This window comes from Talpa occidentalis, unplaced genomic scaffold, assembly GCF_014898055.3.
Source record: "Talpa occidentalis isolate TD23 unplaced genomic scaffold, MPIMG_talOcc4v2.1 talOcc4.7, whole genome shotgun sequence".
Classification (NCBI taxonomy): Eukaryota; Metazoa; Chordata; class Mammalia; order Eulipotyphla; family Talpidae; genus Talpa; species Talpa occidentalis.
The window spans coordinates 38,618,380-38,641,093 of NW_023605083.1; the positions used below are offsets into that span (position 1 = coordinate 38,618,380).

The following is a 22,714-nucleotide window of genomic DNA, read 5'->3' on the forward strand; positions in this document are numbered from 1 at the left end:
GCTGACCACATGGTAGAGCAGACCTCTCCTGTTTTGCCTGTGCTCCCCTTAACAATGTATTTAAATGGATACTCCTGTTCTCTACCCACTCATTCTCTACCCATTCTCTCACCCCCTGTACAGCTGGCAGTTCTTGTATGCACAAATAAAATTAATCTTAAAAAAAAAATGTTCTAAGACCTAAGGTTGTCGTCTAATTCATTTGCATGTGAAGCAAATGGGCTTTTTCTCTTATGATGCTGTGGTTGGGAACATGTCAGCTTCTGTCCTGGGGACTCAGAACTGATTCATTGACATGCTCCCTCCTGCGCCCCTCAAGGCCCTCCCTGCCTTTGGGGTGGGGGACAAGCCCCCCTCCATGTCCTACTGTGATCTTCATTCTGTGCCTCATTCCACGAGCTGATAGGCAGCGGGCGTGGTATATAGGCCGAGCCACCCAGACCAGCTGTCCAGAGGATGTAACTGACAGAAGGCAGGGGACAGAGGGGGGAGAGTCTGTTACTGCACCTGACATCCGTCATAGTGACTCTGTGCTTTCAATGCACGCAAAGCCCTTCTTCAAGCTTGGAGCACTGTGGAGCGGCTCTAAAAACCTTCCCTCCAGGCTGGGGGCGTAGATAGATGCCATCAGTGAATTGAGCCTGTGGCATTCCTGGCCAAGTGCTGCCCTCTGCTCAGGTCCTCATCCACAAGCACATGGGGCTGGAGGAGGTGTGGGGCAGCCGGTCAGCTTGCGTGTGGGGTAAAGCTCCTTTCCTGGGTTGGGAGGACATGTTAGCTTCCTCGTTGCCTTCCCTTAACTTGGCACGGCGGAGAGAAGGAGCAGAAGACAACTGTTTGCTTAGAGAATAGAGTGTATTTGAGGTGGAGTGGGTCGCCCCTCCCGCACATTACTAAAACTGACGGTAGCAACCTCTCCAAGGGACGCAGACATCCCTGGTTGGGGAGTCTGGAGCAGCCCAGGTTCCCCTCCGAAGTGAGCAGAGCGTCAGGGTGGGTTCCCTGGTTGGGTGGCATTAACCCCTTGGGGACAATGCCGAGGGCAGTATGGGGGGCAGCCCAGGACCGAGGCCAAGTGGGGCTTACGGGAGTGGGTTCGGAGGCGGTGCCGGAACTTGCTGTGTGGGGAAAGGAGGTCACCTGAGCAGGCTGCGGCCGCTTGCTTCCCAGGGAGGAGAGCTGTGGCCTTGGGGCCCCCTCTTATCTTCTGTGTCTTGCTGTGCCCCAAGGGGCTTTTGGCTGGAGCCAGGATCTTTTCAGCTTTGCCTTTTCTGGCTTGGGCCACTGTTTGCACTGTGGAGGGCATGGAGTACTCATGCCCTTTGGCTTTTGGCTTGGGGTTAATACAGTTGAGAAAAGACTTGATCTTATTTCTCAGGCCAGATTCTGGAAGGCTGGGCCTCTTGTGGCTGTGGACTGGCATCACCTGCCCCTGCAAAAGCTGCCCTTGCAAAGTTTGGGCTGGCAGAAGCTTACCCTGGAGGGGCGGGCCCTGCGACGCCCGGGGCACCACAGGCCGGGCATTCTGAGGCATCCTTGCTGGCTTGAGGATGACACCGCCCTTGGTTGGACTGTGTGGCGGGTCATCCTTCGCAGATTCCCCCGCCCCGGGCATTCTTGGAGCTTGCTCAGGGAGCCAGGGCAGAGGGCGATGCTGGGGACTGGGTGGGCAGGAAGCATCGAGGTGAAAGCGATGGCTGCGTCGCCAGAGGCTGCTGCGCGTCCTGCTCAGAAGCGTCCTCACTGGACTGGGGGCCTCGGCGTGGGGGCTTTCTTCTCTAGTTGAGGAGAGTGCGAGGCCCGCATCCCCTTCTCCGTGACCCCCCGCCGGTTTGGGCTTCCCTGGCTTCTCTCTCTTCTCTGCCACCTCTGGGGCTGGGGCCCAGTCTGTGCACTTGTCTGGGCTTTGGGCTTCAGGGCCCCAGGGCTTCTCCAGGCTGCCGTCGTTCACACCGGCCTCCAGCCGGACACAAAGCACCTGCGCCTTGGTCATGTCCTCAGTGGGTTGCGCGACCTTGGAGGCCCAGTGGGCAGAGCCAGGGGATGAAGCTCTGGAACTCGGCTGCGTCTGGCTCTGCTGCCCTGCCTGTAACGGGGAGGCCAGCTGGCCTCGAGGGCTGAGCCGTCCTGGATCTGGGGTACGAGGACTGTCTGGTGGGAGGGGGAGCTCCTGCGGCGACGTGTTCCTTTGGTCGTGTGGACTTGCGAGGGCCTCCCATGTGGATGCATTCTCTGAGGTTGCTCCACCATGTTCCCTGGATTCCTTTGCCCGCGTGGGAATTCCTAGCTGTATCTCTAGGGTCTTCTTTCTGAGGTGGAAGTTGAGTTTGTTCACGATGGGGCTCGGCGGCTCTGACTGGCTTTCCAGAGGCTCCGGCTCCTCCGTTTCTTCCACGTGCGCTTCAGCCTGGACCTCCTCTGCCGCGTCCTCACTAGTCTCCTCGGCACCTTGGAAGCCCGGCTCGGGACTCAGACACGGCTCTTCAGACGAGGTGATCTGAGTCAGAGGTGCTGGTGGGGTTTGGGCAGGCCTGGGCCCCGAGTCTGTGGCTTCATCTTGGGGAGCGGTTTCTGGGGTCATGGCCATGGAGAGGGCCACATAATAGAGGGCAGGCAGCCCCGACAAGAAGGCCAGATACTTGTGCCGCAAAGTGGTCTCCAGTTTCTCAATGGCTCCTTTGGACAGAGCTTGGGGCACCTTAGGGTGTTCAGCGACCACTTCTGGTGAAGCCTGTTGCTGCTGATCAAGCGGCGTTGGGTCTGGCGCCAGAGGCGAGTCCTTCTGTGGCTGGTCAGGGTCACTGGCTGCCTGTAGCTCTGAGGGCTCACTTTCTGGGCTGCAGGTCTGGCCCCCGGGAGTTTCGCATTCCCAGGAGCCACCTACACCCACCGGGACCTTTTCCTGCTGAATCTGTCCACACTTGGAGTCGATGTGGTTCTGCAGTATTTCCTGGGCCTGCGCAAACAAGTGTGGCATAGGGACTGGCACTGGGTCCTTGAAGGGCGGGAATGGGCCCACAGTGCCAGCGGGCTCTCGGGAGACACCCTCGCTGGCTAGCGCCGCGCTGCGCCAGGCTAGAGGCTGCTGGTCGATGGACAGGAGCAGCTGGAAGGACTGCTGGATCTTCTGGGGTAGCCCCCAGCGGTTGTGAATCAGCTGCCTCTGGAGGTGGAAATCCAGCAGCCTGCGGGCTTGCTCCGGGAAGAGAAGGATGTCCTTGGTGAGGACTGAGACGGGCTGCCCTGGCCAGGAAGTCTTCAGTGTCTCAGGAGACGGGGCTCTGTCCCAGGACTTATGTGGAGCGGGGCTCAGAGCATGCTGAGACCTCTGGAAAACAGCTGGCGAGCCCCACTGAAGCTGCAGATGCCTCTGTAGCACGTGCCACTCCAAGGCCTCACACTCGGCCCGAGTCAGAAATGGGATATTGGTGTGAGCTTGCGGGTGGTCAGAGGGAGCCGACTGGTTGGGGGAAGATGGGTAAGGGGGTGGGGCTGGCTGGGGTGGAGTTTTAGGGGGAAAGGGAAGGAAAGAGAGCTCCTTGAAGGGGAAAGGATCGTTCAAGGGAAGCTTGGACATGCTGTTTTTGAGTGAGAAGCCGGGAGAGCCCAGGACGTTGGCCACCAGGGACTCGCTGTGCAAGGAAGGGAGTCCACAGAACAGCTGGCTGTATTTCTGCTGCCAGGGGTCGACTGTCTCACTGGCATGTGGCCCAGGCAGTGCACAGGGGCCACTTAAGTCCTTAAGGGCTGGAGACAGCAAGGCTAGATGGTGTGGGACTTGCTGGTAGCGGTGTCCTTGGTCGGCGGTGTTGATGGCCCACTCAGAGATCCAGAAGGCCTGGGTGGCCTGGCCAGCCAGACATGAGCCCCAGGTCTGGTAGGAAACAGTCCCCAAATTTTCAACAGAGAAGTTAGGACTATCGCAGTGGATGGGAGAACCGGGTTCGCTGTTTTCAGGCTGGCAAAACAGCGGTGGGTTGGGCATGTGCTGCCTCATGGACTCCTCCACACGCCTGGGGAGCCCCCACCTCTGGAAGTGCATCCATTTTTTCACATGTACCTCAAGAAGCCTCTGGATGTCAGGGCTAAGGATGGGTGAGTTGGCAGGGAGGACCGTGTCCATGTGCAAGGGGACAGGATCTGTCAGGGTGGCGGTGGTGATCTCTTGGTTGACGGTCAGCAGCGAGACCTGGGAGTTCATGGGCTGCTGCCCCTGGTTCTCATAGCTGAGGCTGGAGTTGGTCTGTCCCGTCAGCTGCTGAGTCACTGGAGCCCTCGGCTCTTCCAACACGGAGACACACATATTCTCTGGTCCTCTGGGCACCTCTGGCCCTTGAATTTGCTGCGTCAGCTGGAGGTGTTCAGTCCAGTAATCGTGGATGCTGACTGCAGTGGGTGATTGGACCATTGACCGGGTGAAGGATTTCTGGTCGGAGAATTGTGCCGCCACGGGGGCTGACAGTGGGAGAGGGAGCTGTTTGGAGCAGTGGGCCTGGTGCTCTGGACACTGCTCGACAGGCTTACTAGGCATGGCCATGCTGTCTAGACAAGGGGAGCCCTGAGGGGGCCCCACTGAACAGGGGCAGGTCAGGCTCCCACCCTCCAGCAGATGCTTGATGTCCAGAGCCACAGCATTGCAGGTGTTGCAGCAGGGATCCGCACACAGGAGCCGCCGCACTCCTCCCTCCCGAGGAAGCCAGTCCTGGCTGGAAGGGAAACACGCCAGCCGTTACCGATGGGGTGACGTCTGCACGTCTGCCTGCTTGGGCGCGTGGGCTCTGGAGATTGGCCCTGCCCTGCCCCAGACCTGGGCTTTACACTCCCAGCATGTCTGAGCCACTCTTTTCAGGAAACTTTAGGCAGCACAGGGATGGCTGGTGAGGGCCTGGGGCTTGTGGGCGTGGCCGCAGGGAGGGAGCTAGGGATCACAGGGCCCCAGAGCCTGGGGGATGAGTCCTCTGTGGCCCTCCTGACAAGCTGAGCCAGCAGAAGGGATCCAGGGACATGGGGGAGTCAGCGAGTAGCTGATGGGGCATCTCCAGGATCGTCACTGGGTACACCCAGAGCCATGCACGTTTGGGGCTGAGAGGCCACAGCCTGCTGCTCAGTTCCCAACACGAGGGAAATGAGTTCCTGGGGGGAACTCTGCATCCTGTGGCCGGTGCTGTGTCCTCAACACCGCCGGAGAGCCAACCCCATTCTCTGTGGACCTTAAGCAGAGGCTAGAGTGACAGGCTCCTGTCTGAGTGCCGTCCCAGGAAGTGACTTCACTGGCGACAGAACCAGAGCAGGTGATGGCAGCTGATGCGGCCAGAGTCCCGGGGACTGTGCCTGAAAGGGTGTTGCTGTCAAGAGACTATGAGGGTGGTGGCTTCTGTCTGCGCTCACTTAACTCCTTCTGTGGGGAGTGCAAACCCATGTAGAGCTGCTTGTTAATTACATGCCAGTCAGGTCCTGGATTCCAGGCCTGCTGTGTCCCTGTCCAGAGCAGAAGTGCACACTCCCCCCTCGGAGACGTCTCATCCCCGTGCCCTGGCTGCCTTCGCAAGCCGCGCTCCAGCCTCTGCTGTGTCTCACCTCCTCCCAGCTTTATCCCTCCCCACCCCTGCCCCAGACTGAGCTGAGAAATCAGCACTGGCCATGTGGGTGCTGGAGGACTGCAAAGAGCCAGGGATCACCTTTTCATGACAGAGAGCAGCTCCCTCGGCTTCTCAGCTTCTTTCCTGGAACACCCCCTAGCTGAGAAACCAGGAGACAGTGTCACTGGAGCAGGTGAGGATCGGGGATGCCCAGAGGCCTTTGCAGGAGGGGGGCTGAAATCCCAGCAGGCACTGTGTGAGGCACATCTGTGCACAGAGGAAGGGGTTTCAAAGCGCTCCCCGGGGCCACTGCCTGGGGCCCATTTCATCTGAGCAAGACTGAGGTGCAGTGACCTTCACAGGGTCAGGAGACTAGTAAGTGATGCAGCGAAGGGCTTTTGCCTGCCGTCTTCACCCCTCACCCTTGGGCCAGAATTTTGGAACATTCCCTAGTTCTGACCTCCCACCTCGGAGAATCTTCTGGGAGAATTTGGGAATTGAATACTTAGGGGGTCAGAGCATCTGGCTCCTGGCAGCTGGGGCCATAGTGGGACAGGATCCATGGGAACGTGGCCCACAGGGATGGGTTTGGGGAGAGACTGGCACTTTACCTCTTGATGCTCCTGCATCTCTTGCCCTTTGCTTGACTTTTTGGTGTCGCTTAAAGACAAAAAGTTGGGGTGTGATTCTGGGATACCATTTTGTTTCTCATGTGCAAGCTGAGTCAGAGGCAGTAACATGTCCTAATTCCTTCTCTTTTTCTGACTGTCTTTCGTTTACTGTCCCTTGGTGCTCCATCTTTTTTAACCCCGGCATTTCCTCTGTCTCCTCTCTCTGAGTCAGTTGGGGTTCTCCCAAATTCTGTCCCTCCAATCTGTCTGATTCCAAGAAGAAGTACTGTGTGAGGCTTATGGTGAAACAAGAGAGAGAGCAGAGAAGATGAAAGGGTGCGTGAGGCTAACAGCCTAGACTCCTGCTTATAAAGGCCTTAGTAGAGCACTAAGCAGAGCAGGCCTCTCTATTGGCAGGTGTCTGCACCTGTCAGGCCAATGCCCTTTTAATAGGTCTCCACCTAAGCCAGATAGAGCATCTGATTTTGCAGTTAGAACACATTGCAGGGAAGTTTTTCTAGACTCCATGAAGGTGTGATTTCGACATGGTAAGAGGAGCAGCACTGAGCTCCTCTGAGGCTTACTTAGTTCCATCACAATCAGAGTGTTTCCCTACCTGGCAGCAGCACTTTTTAGGTTCCAGCCTCAATCCATGGTAACTCCTTTTCACTTTCCAGATAATGAGGATCATAAGTAAGACGGAGCCGTAGGTATACAAGTGGTATCCACCATCCCACGGAAGAAAAGTCGGACTCCACATGGTCTTAGCCTCATCAGCACGAGGAGCCCGGACATCCCTATGTCTAGGCATTCAGGGTCCCGGTGCCTACTGACTCCCAGTGCTCCCCTTTGTCCTCCCCGCCTCCCAGACGACGGAACCAGGCTACCCGTGTGCATCACAAAGCCCTTCTGTTTCTCAAGACTGGTGTGGTGTCCAGGACCTTTGTGTGTCTTGGTGTGGTGGCAGATAGACAGCACAGGATCTCTATGTGTCTATGCAGATGGGTGAAGGAGGAGTCCTGGAGCCCTCGATGGTTTTTGCAGGCTTTCATTGGGTTTACCAGGCACATGGCACGCCCCAGCCCCCAGCACGTCCTCTCTCTCTCTCTGGGCTCTCTGGCCTTCTCTTGTGGTCTCTGCTTCTCTTGTTCTTTCACTCTCATTCTCTCGTTCACTCTGCTGTTCCATTCCACTGGCATCCCTGTGACGCCGCCCTTATAAGCCCAGTCTGTCAGCCCAAGTGTACCCACTTACGTATGCCCACACCCTACTCCAGGTGCCCGCCATCAGGCATGCATTCAGGACTGCAGGGATCCATCATCAATCCTAATGCCAGGAGGGCAGAAAAGCCCGATACATTTTTACCTTACCCTACACTTGGGAAGCTCATGCGGCGGTCAGTCTGTCAATGAGGATGTCTGGTTTTCTGTAAAGGTTATAGAGCCTGGGACTGAAAGTGCTCGCTCACAGGCGATGCCTGTATTCCCATTCTGTCTGCTCTTCCCTCGCCACACCTACACCTCCGTGATGACTGTCTGGTCACCCATCCCCGGGGCCTGTTGTGTCGGGACACCTATTAAGGATGAGTGGCCGAGACAGAATCCTTGTGCAGCTCCTCTGCCTGTCTGCAAGTGTATCAGGGAAGCACCCGCGCTTAGTGAGGGCAGAGTCTGCTTGTGGCTGGAAATGGAGAGCTCTGATATCACAGGGGATGGCGGTCACTCGCCACAGGCACATAAAGGGGACCATGGCCGATGTGGCAGGGAAAGGCCAAGGTGGCAACGTTTTTAATTTAAACCTCTAGGGTCCACCCCGGTGGTGCAGCAGGTTGAACGCAGCGCTGTGGAGCTGTCCGCAGCCTCTGCAGTGCCAGTTCAATTCCCGGCCTGCCAGGGAGATTCCCACATGGCTCAGCAGACCTCTCCTGTCTCCCTGCTGCTCCCCTCAGCAGTGTATTTAGGTCCTTCTGCCTGTTCTGTTCCCCACTCTGTCTCTGGTGAATCCTCTTACCCTCCTGTGCCTCTGGCCTGTACCCCAGCTCTTGTATGCATGAATAAATATATCTTAAAAAAATTTTTAAACCTCTAGAGGAAGGGAAACCTCTGCGCTGTCGTGGGAAGTGACTAAGCACTGCCTTCCGTGGGGCATGTGGGCAGGGCTCACTTCTGGAGTGCTGTCCACATTTTGTTTTCCAGAGCTTCCCTACACAGGAGACAGCGCCCTGCTGTCCTCATGATTTTCTGTAGAGATGAGCCGCCACCTCCACCTGAGGGTGAGAAAGTAACTGTTGCTTGGGGATCTCCTTACCTGCTCTGCGTGCGTGCTCTTTACCCGGGAGGGTTTTGTTGTTGTTCAGCTGCATTCTGGTAACTTTTAGGCAGGACAGGCGTTTCCAGTCAACCCAAGACCGATCTCTCTACGCCTTGACTGCTGATGTGGATTTTACCTCCTTGGCCACCGTGGATATTACGATTTCGATATCCCAGGATTTGTGATTTTCCCTGAGGGAGTCTTGCCCTCGGCACAGTTGCTCAAGTCATGACATTCTTGACTGAGAGTCTCTGAAGAGCCTCTTTGGCCCTTCTCTGGGACCTGGCCCTCCACCCAGCTGGCCGGTGAGGCCTCACTCTGTGCTCTTCCCTAAGGTGGGCCTGTGTCAAGGGTCTAAAGACATTTGAGTCACGTTGCCTTCCTGCTCTCAAGATATTTAGGCGACTGTTTCTGAGATAAGACTATCACGCATGAAACAAGAGCGATCGATCTAGAATAAATAGAAATATATACTCAGTTGTGGGTCCCAGGCAATAAACATCCCATTTCAGAGGCACCCCTATGTTTATAACAGCACTATTTACAATAGCTAAGCTATGGAAGCAACCCAAATACCCCAAAAATAGATGACTGGATCAAGAAGATGTGGTGCATATATGCAATGGGATATTGCTCAGCCATCAAAAATGATAAACTCATGCCATTTGCAGCAACATGGATTGAGCTGGAAGGGATCATGTTCAGCGAAATAAGCCAGAAAGAAAAAGAAAAATATGGGCCTCCCAGGTGGCGCAGCGGTTGAGCGCTGGGTTGCGGGGCTGCCCGCGGCCTCTGCGGCATCGGTTCGATCCCCGGCTGCTCCCCGGCCACCAGAGGAGGGTCCCACATGGCGCGCGGACCTCTCCTGCCGCCCGCTGCTCCCCTCAGCAGTGTACTTCGGTCCTTCTGCCTGCTCTGCTCCCCGCTCTGGCTCTGGTGGATTCTCTCACCCTCCCGCGCTTCTGACTGTACCCAGTGCTTGTATAAATAAATAAATAAATCTTAAAAAAAAAAAAAAGAAAAAGAAAAAGAAAAATACCGGATGGTCTCACTCATAGCAGGAATTTAGAAAACCCAAATAAGGGACCAGGAAAAAGACTAATTATAATAAAGTAAAAATCAAAATCAACAAGCAACTATAAACCAGAGACACACTACGGGGTGGGAGAAGGGAGTAGGATCAAAGCAAGGGTGGTGGGAATTTTATGGGGATTGTAACCCAGATGAAATGCATACATTGTACAAAAATGAAAAATGATGTACAAAGTATGTAAAATTAAAAAAAAAAGAAAGAAAGCATAATGAAGATCGGAGCAGTCAGGGAGGGCTCCTGGGTAGAAGGACAGGGGGTTGAGTTGAAAGTGCAGACTGTGGGCGAGGGGCAGGCCAGTGGAGGGAGAGAGAGTTTCATGTGGGACAGAGACTTACCACAAAATGCAGAGCAGGAGGAATAGGCCTCAGAGTGTACTGGATAGTAAGATATGTAGTCTATCTCTGACAGAGGTGTAGATGGTGGACCGGGAGCATTTATAGGGAGAGTGGAGGTGCAGAGATGAGCTCTCTTGATGGAGGTGCTTATTTCAATAAATGAAGTTAGTAGTTTTTTAGTAGTTAGCATTTGGCATACATATACACAGTACACCATTCCAAAGGCAGAGGAAGGTAGGTATAATGTCTATTACCCTTGTCTCCCCCTTATTTTCAGGTGTATCTTTCAGAATTAACTTAGCATAGGAATCATAAATAAACTGATTTATCTTTCTTCACAAACGGAAGATACAAGAATCACTGTTTTCCCTTTTCTTGTTTTACTATACTAGTATGAATGCATCATATGTAATTTTCTTTGTTGTTTCCATTGTCTTCTTTGACAAAACTACCACCTCACTTATTTCCAATACCACATTCATAAATACTTTGTTGCTTAAAGTCATTTTCTCTGTATAATAATGCTGGCATGAACCTCATGTGTATAAATCCCTGTACACAGGTATGAGTATATATGTAGGAGAAATTCCCAAGAGTTGAATTGATAGATGTATTTTTAAACGTTGGTATTGCCTAATTGTTCTGCAGGTTATACCATTTTTTTTAAAAAAGATTTATCTTTATTTATTTATGCATACAAGAACTGGGGCGTAGGTCAGAGGTATTGGGGCAGTGTGAGAAGGTTTACCAGATACAGAGTGGGAGCAGCACAGATAGATCTACTGAAATACACTGCTGAGGGGAGCAGCAGGTGAGAAAGGAGAGGTCTGCTGCACCATCTGGGTTAGTTCCTTGGTCGGGGATTGAACTGATGCTACAGTGGCTGGCAATAGCTTGATAGCACTGAGACACTAACCCCAGCACCACCAGGGAGGCCCCTAAATTGTACCAATTTGTACTCTTATTTTAATTACAACTTATTCTTTTTTTAAAAAAAGATTTATTTTTATTTATCCATGCATACAAGAGCTGTGGTGCAGGCCAGAGGTGTGGGGGTAAGAGGACTCACCAGAGACAGAGCATGGAGCAGAATGGTTAGATCTACTGAAATTCACTGCTGAGGGGAGCAAGAGCCCAGACAGGAGAGGTCTGCTGGGCCTTGTGTGTTAGCTCCCTGGTTGGGGATCAAACTCATGCTGTGGACAACTTCACAGTGCCGAGACTTAGCCCCTTGCTCCACCAGGGAGGCACCAATTTGTACTCTTAACAAAACTGTAAGGTATCTCTTTTCTCATAATTTTTGATTCAGTATTATGGAACATTTCATATTGTCAATCTGAGAAATGATAAATTGTATCTAGTATATTTACAAATGTTTTAAGGTATGCCAAACACACATTTATGTTTATTTCCTTTTTTGTTAAATATCCATTCCTAATGTTGACCACAGATGATTGATTTATACATGCTTTTTACAGAAAACTGCCCTTTGTATATACACATATATAGCAATTTTTTCTCACTTTGCTATTTGATAATTATGATGATTTGTATTATGCGAAATGTTTGCATTTTATGTAGTTGACTTTATTAGTCTTATTGTTATTGGTCTTTTGTGTTTTAAGAAAACTTAAAAAGGTTTTTCCCTCTCTGAAGTTATCAAAAATTCCCCCCAATTCTTCAGACACTCATAGTTTCAAGTCTCCAAAGACATTGATAAATCAATGTTATGGAGTGTTTTGCCTATGTTTTCTTTTATGTGTTTCATGGTTTGTATTCTCGCATCCAAATCTTTAATCCAGTTTGAGTTAATTTTTATGTATGGTGTGAGAGAGTGGCTAGTTTCGTTTTTCTGCATGCGGCTGTCCATTTTTCCCAGTACCATATATTGAAGAGACTTTCCTTTCTCCACTGAAACTTGATTCCTTTGTCATTGACTGTCCATATAAATGTGGGTTTCTTTCTCTCCCCTCCCCTCCCCTCCCCTCCCCTCCCCTCCTCTCCTCTCCTCTCCTCTCTTTTCTTTTCTTTTTGCCAGGCACTGGATTAGGACACTGTTTATTCAGGCCTAGTCCTCTCCTCTCAGGTCTAGTCCCCATAAAATTCCCGCCACCAATTTACCTGTGCACCATCACCATAGTCCCTTGTGCTCTTCCCTCCCCTGTTTTGATCCCTCTCTCTCCCCCTCCCCTGCAGAATGTTTCTGGACACCAGGTGGGTTCAATAACTGGTAAGGGGCTCACCAGCTCCAGAAGGTCACTCATCAGAACCTGCAAAGGTTTGTGTCACTATCACCCTTCTGGGAAGACACTGGCAGAGTCCAGGGCAATGCATTTAGCCACAAGAGGAAAGGATCTTTTCCCCATGAGCAGGGTGTGGATAATTTGGGAGCAAAGTGATTGCATTAAAGGCTGTGTGGCCCTGATCTGAAGGAGAGTGGGGGGTCACAGTTTGTGCCAGGAGGCACCATACAGAGGAGGCAGAGGGGCAAGGCCAAAAACAATGACTCTGTCTCAGAGCTACAAGACGATATATTATCACTCTTGTCTTAAAACAGACCACAACACCCAGCCAGGAGCTTCAGGGTCTCCATTTAATGCAGTGTGTTAAAAAAAAAAAAACAACTTTCAAGGGATTTTGAAAATCATCCATGTCTACACTATCTTTAGGGTAAGAAGAGGAGGTTATGGGTGCTGACCTCCACTTGAAAGGGATCAAGAACCTCTTGTCTGCACCTCAGGAACACAGAAGGAAAAGGAGCGGCCCAGGTCCTGCCTGGTCAGACCCTGCTCCTCTGAGACAGTCTCCTCCTGGGACAGCTGCAGAGTTCCCCTCGAAAAGACTGTTATGTCCTTCTGTTTAGAAAAGAGCCCTCCACAGCCCAAGCCAGGAAAAAGGCTTGAGGCCAGAGCCTCCCCAAAGTGGATTTTCTGTCCTGCTGTCAGATTGAAGTTGAAGTCTTTGGGGGCCTTGAAGATGTCCTGATGGTAGAGCCAGGTTGACCTCCCCCCAGTGCTCGCCCTTGCACATGAGATGCATCCTTGTTGGCGTGGCTCACGAAGATGAGTCATTCTAGGTGGCCTTGCAGTACTGTGGGGCTGTTCGTGTGCAGTCGCAGTCAAAACAGATGCAGATGGAGCCCACAGCTATCAGTGAAAGCCGTGTTTCCAGTCCCCCATGAGGACAATGTGGTTTTTTTCTAGCTTTTTTCCTCTTTTTTTTTTTTGTTTTGTTTTGTTTTTCCAGGTTTAGGCTGTTCCACCCATGCATCTTTCTAGCTTTTTTCCTGAGAACATGTGCCCTTGAATCCATTAGTAGGCATGTAAGAAGTCCAAAAGATCACTATGAGAAACTACATAGAAACAGTGTCCAAGGATCCTCAGTTGTTCCAGCCCCAGATGATTATGTGCACAATCCAGGACCAGAAATGTGGTTGAATAGGGCTTCCAATGATTGCAGCACCAGCACTGTCTAACTGCAATGATGGACAGATCCCAAATATAACTGCCTCGCCAGCATGAGTCAACCACCTAAACAATGAGAGATAAAATATTGTAATTTCTTTTCAAGTCACTCTTTTGGGGTGGTTTGCTAGTCAGCAATATGTATTCAAACAATTGATTCCCTTTGCCAGATTCCCAGTTTCTAGATTACATAGCATCTTAGACATATGAACCCAGGTCTGACTAATAATACATGAGGAAATTTGCTGGAGGGCTTCTGGTAAAGAGACAGGATATGAGAACTTGCTTACAGCTTCCCAACCTATGATCCACAGATTCCTGTCTTTGATGAGAAATGTCGTCATGCTTATATGTAGAGCAGCTATCTTTTGATGCCGAGGCGACAATTTAGAGAATAAAACACCAACACCTGAGGATGATGGGGAAGAATGGACAGTGCTTGAAAGTTTGACAGTATCAATAAATCCCTAAACGAACCCTGGGACATCCTGGATTTGCTTACATTTTCTGATTCAGAGGGCTCACATTTCTTCCAACTACTTTTCATTTGCATGTACCATAGTTCTGGGTTATATCTGTTTCCTAGTTTCATCTAAGATGCAGTTTTCATTTTTTATTTTCCCTGTTGTTTTGAGGTGATTTTCTTTTCTTTTTTATAAAAGATTTATTTTATTTATTTATGCATACAAGAGCTGGGGTGTGGGCCAGAGATGCGGGGGAGGGGTATGTGTGTGAGAGGATTCACCAGAGACAGAGTGGGGAACAGAACAGGCAGATCTACTGAATCACACTGCTGAGGGGAGCAGTGGGCGAAACAGGAGAGGTGCACTGTGCGATGTGGGTAGCTCCCTGGCCTGGGATTGAACTCGTGCTGCAGAGGCTGCAGATAGCTTCATAATGCTGAGACTTAACCCCTTGAGCCACCAGGGATACTCTGTTTTGAGTTGGTTTTCTATAAGAAAACTATATATTCATCATCTTGAAAGTGATCAACCCTACTTGTAATAAGAAAATGTACAAGGTGAAAATTATGTACTTTACACAAATTTATACTGCTTCTAATACTTGCATCTAAAAACAGTCACATGTTTAACATGACAATTACTTATAATGAAGGAATGCATCATGGAAATGCAATATAGTTCTGGTATCAAGCTGTCTGTTTTATTGCTTTATTGGAACAGTCTTGTCCCTATATTGTGTGTTCTTCTGTGTATTTTATTGTCGTAGATCTTATAGCTAAGTCTTTAATCTATTTTGAATTTATTTTTGTCTATGGAGTATGATCAACTTCATCCCTTTATATATTGCTGTCCAGTTTTCCCAGCTATACACACACACACATACTTATATATATATATATATATATATATATATGTTTTAAGATTTATTTATTTATGCATACAAGAGCTGGGATGGAGGCCAGAGGTATGGGAGGGTGAGAGGATTCACCAGAGACAGAGTAGGGAACAGAACAGGCAGATTGACTGAAATACACTGCTGAGGGGAACAGCAGATAAGATAGGAGAGGTCTGCTGCACCACGTGGGTTAGCTCCCTGGCCATGGATCCAACTTACGCTGTAGCGGTTGCCAATAACTTCATAGTGCTGAAACTTAACCCCTTGCACCACCAGGGAGGCTCCCAGCACCATATATTAAATACATTCTCCTTTCTTATTGTATATGTGTGGCTCCTTTATCATGAATTACGTATTTACATGTGTGAATTTATTTCTGAATTTTGATTCTTTCCATTGATTCATATGTCTGTTTTTATTCTAATGCTATGTTGTTTTCAGTACTGGAGCTTCATGGTATAAAGTCCGGTAACATGATACCTCCATTTCTTTACTTTTTCTCAAAATTGCTTTAGCTATTCAAGGCCTTTTATGGTTCCATGTATATTTTAATATTTTTGTTCTATTTCTTTTATGAATAACATTGGTATTTTAATGGGGGTGGCATTAAATTTATATATCACTATTGGCAAAAATAGCCATTTGACCCTTTTGATCTCCCCATCTTTGAGCAGGGAATGCTGTCCATCTCTTTATGTCATGGTCATTAGCAGTCTTTTGTTTTCTTTTTCTTTCTTTCTTTTTTTAAAAGATTTATTTATTTATACATACAAGAACTGGGGCATAGGCCAGAGGAGTGGGAGGGCGAGAGCATTCACCATACAGAGCAGGGAACAGAACAGGCAGACCGACTGAAATACACTGCTGAGGGGGGCAGCAGGCGAGACAGGAGAGGTCCGCTGCACTATGTTGTGCCACTGGCGAGGCTGAAGGAATTAAATTCTTAATTTTCTTTTCATATTGTTGCCTTTTCGTATTGTTGTGTATAGAATCAGCAACATGTTTACACATGAGTATTTTTATTAATGCCTGCAAGCCACCATTTCTAGGGAGTTGGGCAGGATGCTCCAGAGTAGTGTCAGGCAGCAAAGCGTACACAGCGGGTCACTACACCATGCAGAAGGAGAGCAGAATGGTTTCACTTATAGGAGGAATATAGGGGAACCAACCAAGGGATCAGGGGAAAAAAAACAAAAATAAACAGGCAACTATAATCAGAGACATTCTGCAGCAGAGGGAGAGGGATCAAAAGAGGGTGGGAAGAGCCCAAGGGACTGTGGTGATGGTGCACGGGTGACTTGGTGGAAATTCTATGGGGACTACACCTGAGAAAAGAAAGCACACATTGCACAAAAATGAACAATGATGTAAAATACAAACATACAAACAAATAAATAAAAACATAAATAAAAAGAAAAAAGGGGGTGGTGGTGGTGCAGGTATCACTAGGTGGCGGCCAGAGGCACTAGAGGGCAGCATCTACCCACCAATGCTCCTCATCCCCAGGAGCCTCAATAGTGACAGGAACTTCTATTAAGGTCATTTGTTCCTGTGACTCTCAATCCTGGCCTTATATCTGAATCACTGTAGGCTTAAAGTGTCTGGATATATGGGCCTCCCCTGATGGCGCAGGTGGTTGAGCACAGCACTGTGGAGCTGTCTGTAGCCTCTGCAGTGTGGGTTCTATCCCGGCCGGCCTGGGAGCTACCCACATGGCGCGGCAGACCTCTCCTGTCTCGCCCGCTGCTCCCCTCAGCAGTGTATTTCAGTCAGTCTGCCTGTTCTGCTCCCCACTCTCTCTCTGGTGAATCCTCTCACCCTCCCGCATGCACATCTGGCCTGTACCCCGGTTCTTGTATGCATGAATAAATAAATCTTTAAAAAAATTAAAAATAAAAAAATAAAGTGTCTGGATATATAATTTGTATGAATATGTGGGCTCTATGTTCAAAAAGAGGGGAAAACTGCCTTTAAAGTTACTAAAATACAAAACTTTTTCATTTTTACTATTCTCTCTGTTGACTTATTCTTTTTTTTTTTTATTTGTACATGCCTAATGTTATTCTAAGTAAAGGAAAATTAAAACTTTAAATAATCAGCCTGAATTTTGCAGTTCATCTTTGTATTGCAATACCAAGTTTAAATGCAAATATCCAAGCATTTAACTTTTATGCATAATCAGCAACCTTACACAAGTTATACTTTGAAGCATATGTACTTCATTTTTACCAGAGCAGTGGAACCACTGCCCAAAATCAACTCCATTATTTTAATTTTACTTCTTAATGTGCACATCTAGTTAACTACACTCTTTGGAAGTTAGTGGTTTTCATATGCTTACCCTATGCTCACTTTGATCCTTAAACAACGTCTGAACATCATGCATCCACCAGAATTTGTGTTTGTGGGGACATTGTAAGTGCTCTGTCTGCACGGGGTAGCAAAGAATGACAGGCATACATGAGCGTGCATCTCCTTTGCTCCTGCACGCTCCATATCCCATCAATCACTTACAAAAATACAAGTTCAATGATAAATCTATACACACACGAGTATTCCATTTCAGAGGTTATGGGCAACTGGTTCCATTCAGGGACACCCCAGGGAGCCCGTGTAACCCAGTTAAGGAAAAAGTTTGGATCTTGCCAAAACCACAGACCACAGCACAGAGATGGGGGTCTTCAGCCAGGTCAGAGTCCTTCCTATTCTGAGAAGTTGCAGCGAAGATCCCCTTATATATCCACAGCAGTGAGACAGCATGGCAGTTAAGAGTAGTTTCTTCGTAATTAGACAGATTTGGATTCGAAGCTGCTTTACTATTTATTAAATGAGCTTGGGTAGGTTTTTTTTCCCTTATCTGTATTTTGGTTCTTTTATCTGTAAAATGGAGATGGTAATACTACAAAATTCCTAGGGTGCTTGTAGGGCTAAATGGTGTTTTGTTTAAGTGTAGCACCATGTTTACCACAACTGATGGTTATAATGGAAAAAAATAAGACAAGCACAAAGCTAAGGAGCATGCTCACCAAAGGGTTCTCTGCCTCTCTGACTACTTGCTTACCTGGCTCCTCAGTTGCTTTCACTTGGTAGACGGTAGTTGGTAACACAATTAGAAAATAAAAGCATAAAAAATTGGTAAGTTTAGAGTAAAATTGACACTTTTGGAAGGTGATATGATTGCATGCCTGAAAAACCCAAGGTAATCAACTAAAAAGTTAAAACAACAAGGGGAAGGGGTGAAATGGAGACAGAAATGGAGAAGAAAAAAACATAATTCAATAAGGTAGTAGAGTACAAAAATTAATGTGCTGAAATCAAAAGCCTTTCTGTATACAAATGACAATCAAAAGATATATTGGGGAAGAAAATTCCCTTTCCAATAGCAGCACAAAGGAATAAAAATCTAGAAATAGCTGAGAAAAATGTTACAACATTTTCAAGTCCATAAATGCAGTATTGAACAAATAGATTTACTGTATAATTAGAAATAGGAATACTGAAAAATTATTGCTAAGTTAATTTATATTAATGTGATCCTAATTAAAATACCAATAGATTTCTTTGCGGGGGGAGAGTAATTAGAGCAGCTATTTCTCAATTTATGGTGGAAAATAAGAAAAATTATTTTCTTATTTTATTTTAGGCAGTAAAACAAAAAAGAGAAAAGTTAGGCTAGCACTGAGATTGGTGCTATCATAATAACAAAGACTAGATAGTCTCAATTATTAGAACAATATGACACTTGTGCATGCATAAATAGGCTGATGAGACAAATGGAACTGATGAAAATGTCCAGAAATAGAACAAATACAATTAGTATATGATAGAGGTAGAATCTCAAGTCAGTAGGAAAAAAAAAATTTATCTTTTAAATAAATGGTTTTAGGGCAATTAGATAGCCTTTTCAAAAATGGCAGGTAAATTCACACTTTGTACCATACACTTGGATAAACTCCAACTCAGTAGTATATTTAATTAAAAAAAATCATACATAAAAAGTTCATACATAAAAGAAGTAGAAGAATACATGGAATGTCTCTTTTAGAACCTTGGAGATAGGAAATTTTTCTAATTAAGAAATTATTGAAACAATACATAAAGGAATAATTTAGATAGATATCTAAATTATTAGATAGAATATCTTCTGAATGGCATAACATACCATAAACAAAGCCAAAGGTAAATCTTTTGAGGCTAATCTCCCGTATATAAATAGAACACCTTGTAACTCAGAAGAAATATTAGCACAGGATATAAATAGCCCATAGAAAAAGAAATACCAATAACTTAAAATCACGATACCATAAATGCAAATTTAAATCACACCACAGCTAACTGACAAAAATCCAAGTTTGACAGCATATTCTTGGCCAGGTGAGGATAATCTCCCATGGATAATCTCCCATCCAAATATTAACCAGGACTATGGCTCCCTTGATTAAATGAGATGAGGCAAGTTTGGGCGGTATGGTCAAAGATGACAATCTCAGACTTTGCTGATGGGAGTGCAAAATGGTGCAATCCCCATGGAGAACAATTTTAGAAATATTCATTATAAATTGTTAATATTATTTTCTCTTTCATCCAATGATCATAACTCTAGGAATTATTTTCAAATTTAATTCTGTCTTGGCAACAGCTTTTCAGAGGACCCAGACTAACACATACACTTTGTGTGGAAAAGCTGGAAAAAAGTATACTCATATTTGCTTATATTGATATAAAATATAGTAGAAGGGTATAGAAGAAGAGAAGGGAAGGGAAGCAACAGAAATGGGGTGTTGGCAATGGGCAGGTGGGGCAAGGAGAGAGAACAAGAACCATGTGAATGAATTATCTATACCAAAAAAATTTTTTTTAAAGATTTATTTATTCATACAAGAACTGGGGTACAGGCCAGAGTGTGGGGGGTGAGAGGATTCACCAGAGACAGAGTGGGGAACAGAACAGGCAGACTGACTGAAATACACTGCTGAGGGGAGCAGCGGGCGAGTCAGGAGAGGTCTTCTGCACCATGTGGGTAGCTCCCTGCAGTGGCTGCAGATAGCTTCATAGGTTGCATCTCAAACCCCTGCGCCGCAAGGGAGGCCCCTCAAAAAAAATTTTTTTAAGGTTCCTCTGGTACTCTTAGAGAAAGATTCTGTTTAAATTTCTTACTGTGAAATAATTATAAACTCATGGGAAATTGCAAAGATAGTACAGAGGTTCCATATGCCCGTCCCCAATTTCTCCCAATGGTTATATTTTACATAATTATAGTAAAATTTCAAAACCAGGACACTGACAGTCATGTGTGTATATAAATCACTTCTCTACATGTGTATATTTGCGTAATCACCACAATGATCAAGCTACAGGACTATCCAGTCACCACAAAGAACTAGGAGGAAGCTATTAATTATGTCCACTTGAGGGAAACTGGCTCGCTTGGGTTGTTGAGAATATAGGCCTGAATCTGAGACTTAGACTCAGAATGACTTACTTTATTTTTTAAAAAAGATTTATTTATCTATGCATACAAGAGCTGGGGTACAGGCCAGAGATGCGGGGGGTGAGAGAATCCACCAGAGACAGAGTGGAGAACAGAACAAGCAGACTGACTGACTGACTGAAATACACTGCTGAGGGGAGCAGCGGGCAAGATAGGAAAGGTCTACCTCACCATGTGGATTTCTGTCTGGCTGGTTGGGGTTCGAACTGCTGCAGAGGCTGTGGATTACTTCATAGTGCGGTGCTTAACCCCTTGTGCCACCAGGGAGGCCCAGAACGACTTATTTTAAAGAAAGCATTTTGCATTCTAACTCCAAGCTTTAAGTTAGTTGAAGTTGTAATCAAATAGATTAGTAACATGTCTTTGTGTCTTTGTGTTCTGAGATTGCCTAAGACATGCTAGAACTTGAGATAAAAATATACTTATTATGGAAATTCATCAAGATAATCATCATTAAATAACACCAAGTGTTAATTATTAAGACCAATTTCCTAACTGAACCTTAATTATGAACATTAAATCAACCTTAATTTACCAGGTTTCAAGTCATACTTCAATGTCCATACATTATGAGAGACAATTATAATAAACTCTCCAAGAAACTGATACCTGGGATGAGGCAACAATGAAAGTAAATGGTGGGAAAGTAAATTGCAACAGTTCTTCTGGAGGGAAATTTGACTCTAGCTACCATTCAGAAATAATTTGACTAAGGCTTAAAAATGTACCATTTTTTTGATTCAATAATTCTACTTCTAGGAATTTATCTTAAGTTAATAGCTGTATATAAAAAAACCTTTCTTACTAAGTATGATTATTTAAAAAATCATTAAAGGATATACTGGAATATGTTCACTTAGCACAAAAGAAGGCAATAAGGAGGAAATAAACAAAAAAGACTTGAGACAGAAAATGAAAAACAAAATGGCAGACAAATCTAACCACCACAACAGAAACATTATACGTCAATGGGTTTATGATAGTAACTTAAATGCTAAGAATGTTGACCTGGTGGCCCCTCTTTTTGATTTGTCTACCAAACCGCAAACCTTGCCTTAAAAAAAACTTACTGTCCTGAAAGTATTGGTTCCTCTGTTTCACTTTGACCTTTACTTACTCATTCAGAAATTCTTCTCAAGTGGTCTGTGTAGGGTAAGGTAAAAAGTATCAGGCTTTTCTGCCTCCCGCCATTAGGAACCCTGTGGTCCTGAATGCATGCCTGATGGCGGGCACCTGAAGTGGGTACACCCGTCCTGAGAGACTGAGTTTATAAGGGCGGCGTCACAGAGACGCCAGCAGAAGCCAAGAGAAGAGAAGCAGAGAGAACGCCAGAAAGAGCCCAGATAGAGTGAGGATTTGCTGGGGGCCGGGAGGCCTGCCAGCCTCCTGGCTCCACCCCGGCACCCCTGCCTGCCATATGTATGCCTGGTAAATCTAAATAAGAGACCTGCAAAAGCCACTGAGGACTCTGACTCCTCCTTTACGCAGTCTGCTGGATCAGAAAACCCACACAGTGTCATTCCTGCCCCTTACAGTCTGTCTGCAGACTTCCTGTCATCGAATTCTAACAGGTTCCTGATTGAACAAGAAATCCTTATTTTCTCACCTACTTGCCCCACTCTGTGTGTGCTTTCCTCACACCTTTCCTCAGGTGACATACAGATCCCATGACCTAGCAGCAAGCCATTTAAAATCAGGTGGATATCTTTATAAAGACTTGCTGCCCAAAATACCTAGGGATAATTGGAATAAACAACAGATACTTTAGAACATGTAGTATGTTCCAGATTAATACTTTAAATATACCAACAGGTATTGAGTCAAATTGTAACTTCTTAGTGAGGAAACCATAGTTCACTGAATTCCAAAAGGAAAAGATGGGGGAAGCTTAAATGCTCATTAAAAAAAAGTTTTATTGAGAAATAATTCACATATCATATACATACCAAATTCACACATATGAAGTATATAATTCAATACTTTTGGCATGTATACAGCTATGTGTAACTATCACTACAATTTTAGAACATTTCTACCATCTCCAAAAGAAATTCCATACTTTTTTAGCTATCACTCCCAAGTTCTCCCTATCCCCAGTCCTAAACAGACACTAACCTACTTTCTGTCTGTATAGATTCCCCGATTCTGAACTTTCCTATGAAGAGAATCATACAGTATCTGATCTTTTGTGATTGGCTTCTTTCACTTAGCACTATGTTTTCAAGGTTCATTATAACTGTATCAGTAATTCATTCTTTTTTATAGATTTCCCTGTAAGATCCAGCACAAGACAAGATGCCCATCATCACTGCTTCGGTTTAACTTGGTGCTAGAGATTTAGGTCTGAGCCACCAGACAAACACAGGAAATAAAGGGAATCCAAGTAGGAAAAGAAGTGAAACTATCCCTGTTCATAGACAATATGATATTATGTGTAGAAGAACTTAGTGACTCCATCAAAAAATTATTGGA

The 22,714-nt window shown here is 46.6% G+C and overlaps 1 protein-coding gene and 1 long non-coding RNA gene across 2 annotated transcripts in view; one reads left to right on the forward strand and one right to left on the reverse strand.

Annotated features, from left to right (window-relative positions):
• Positions 1-22,714, forward strand: part of LOC129144931 (uncharacterized) — a 126,996-nt gene that overhangs the window by 18,319 nt on the left and 85,963 nt on the right. The gene's annotated exons all lie outside the window — the stretch shown is intronic.
• Positions 726-7,045, reverse strand: SPATA31F1 (SPATA31 subfamily F member 1). Its single transcript, XM_037495334.2, has 4 exons — positions 6,807-7,045; positions 6,191-6,239; positions 5,679-5,739; positions 726-4,706 (listed from the first exon to the last, which is right to left on the reverse strand). Exons 1-4 carry the CDS (start codon positions 6,999-7,001, stop codon positions 989-991), a joined length of 4,023 nt encoding a protein of 1,340 aa, XP_037351231.1. The 5' UTR covers positions 7,002-7,045; the 3' UTR covers positions 726-988.

Bases quoted from the DNA above. Each gene is read 5' to 3' on its own strand.
- SPATA31F1 (XM_037495334.2), bottom strand. From the start codon at position 7,001: ATGCCTAGACATAGGGATGTCCGGGCTCCTCGTGCTGATGAGGCTAAG. The intron at 6,240-6,806 runs GTAGGGAAACAC...TTTGTCTTTAAG, and splicing joins CTAAAAAGTGCTGCTGCCAG to CGACACCAAAAAGTCAAGCA. The intron at 4,707-5,678 runs GTGATCCCTGGC...TTTCCCTTCCAG, and splicing joins CTGCTCTCTGTCATGAAAAG to CCAGGACTGGCTTCCTCGGG.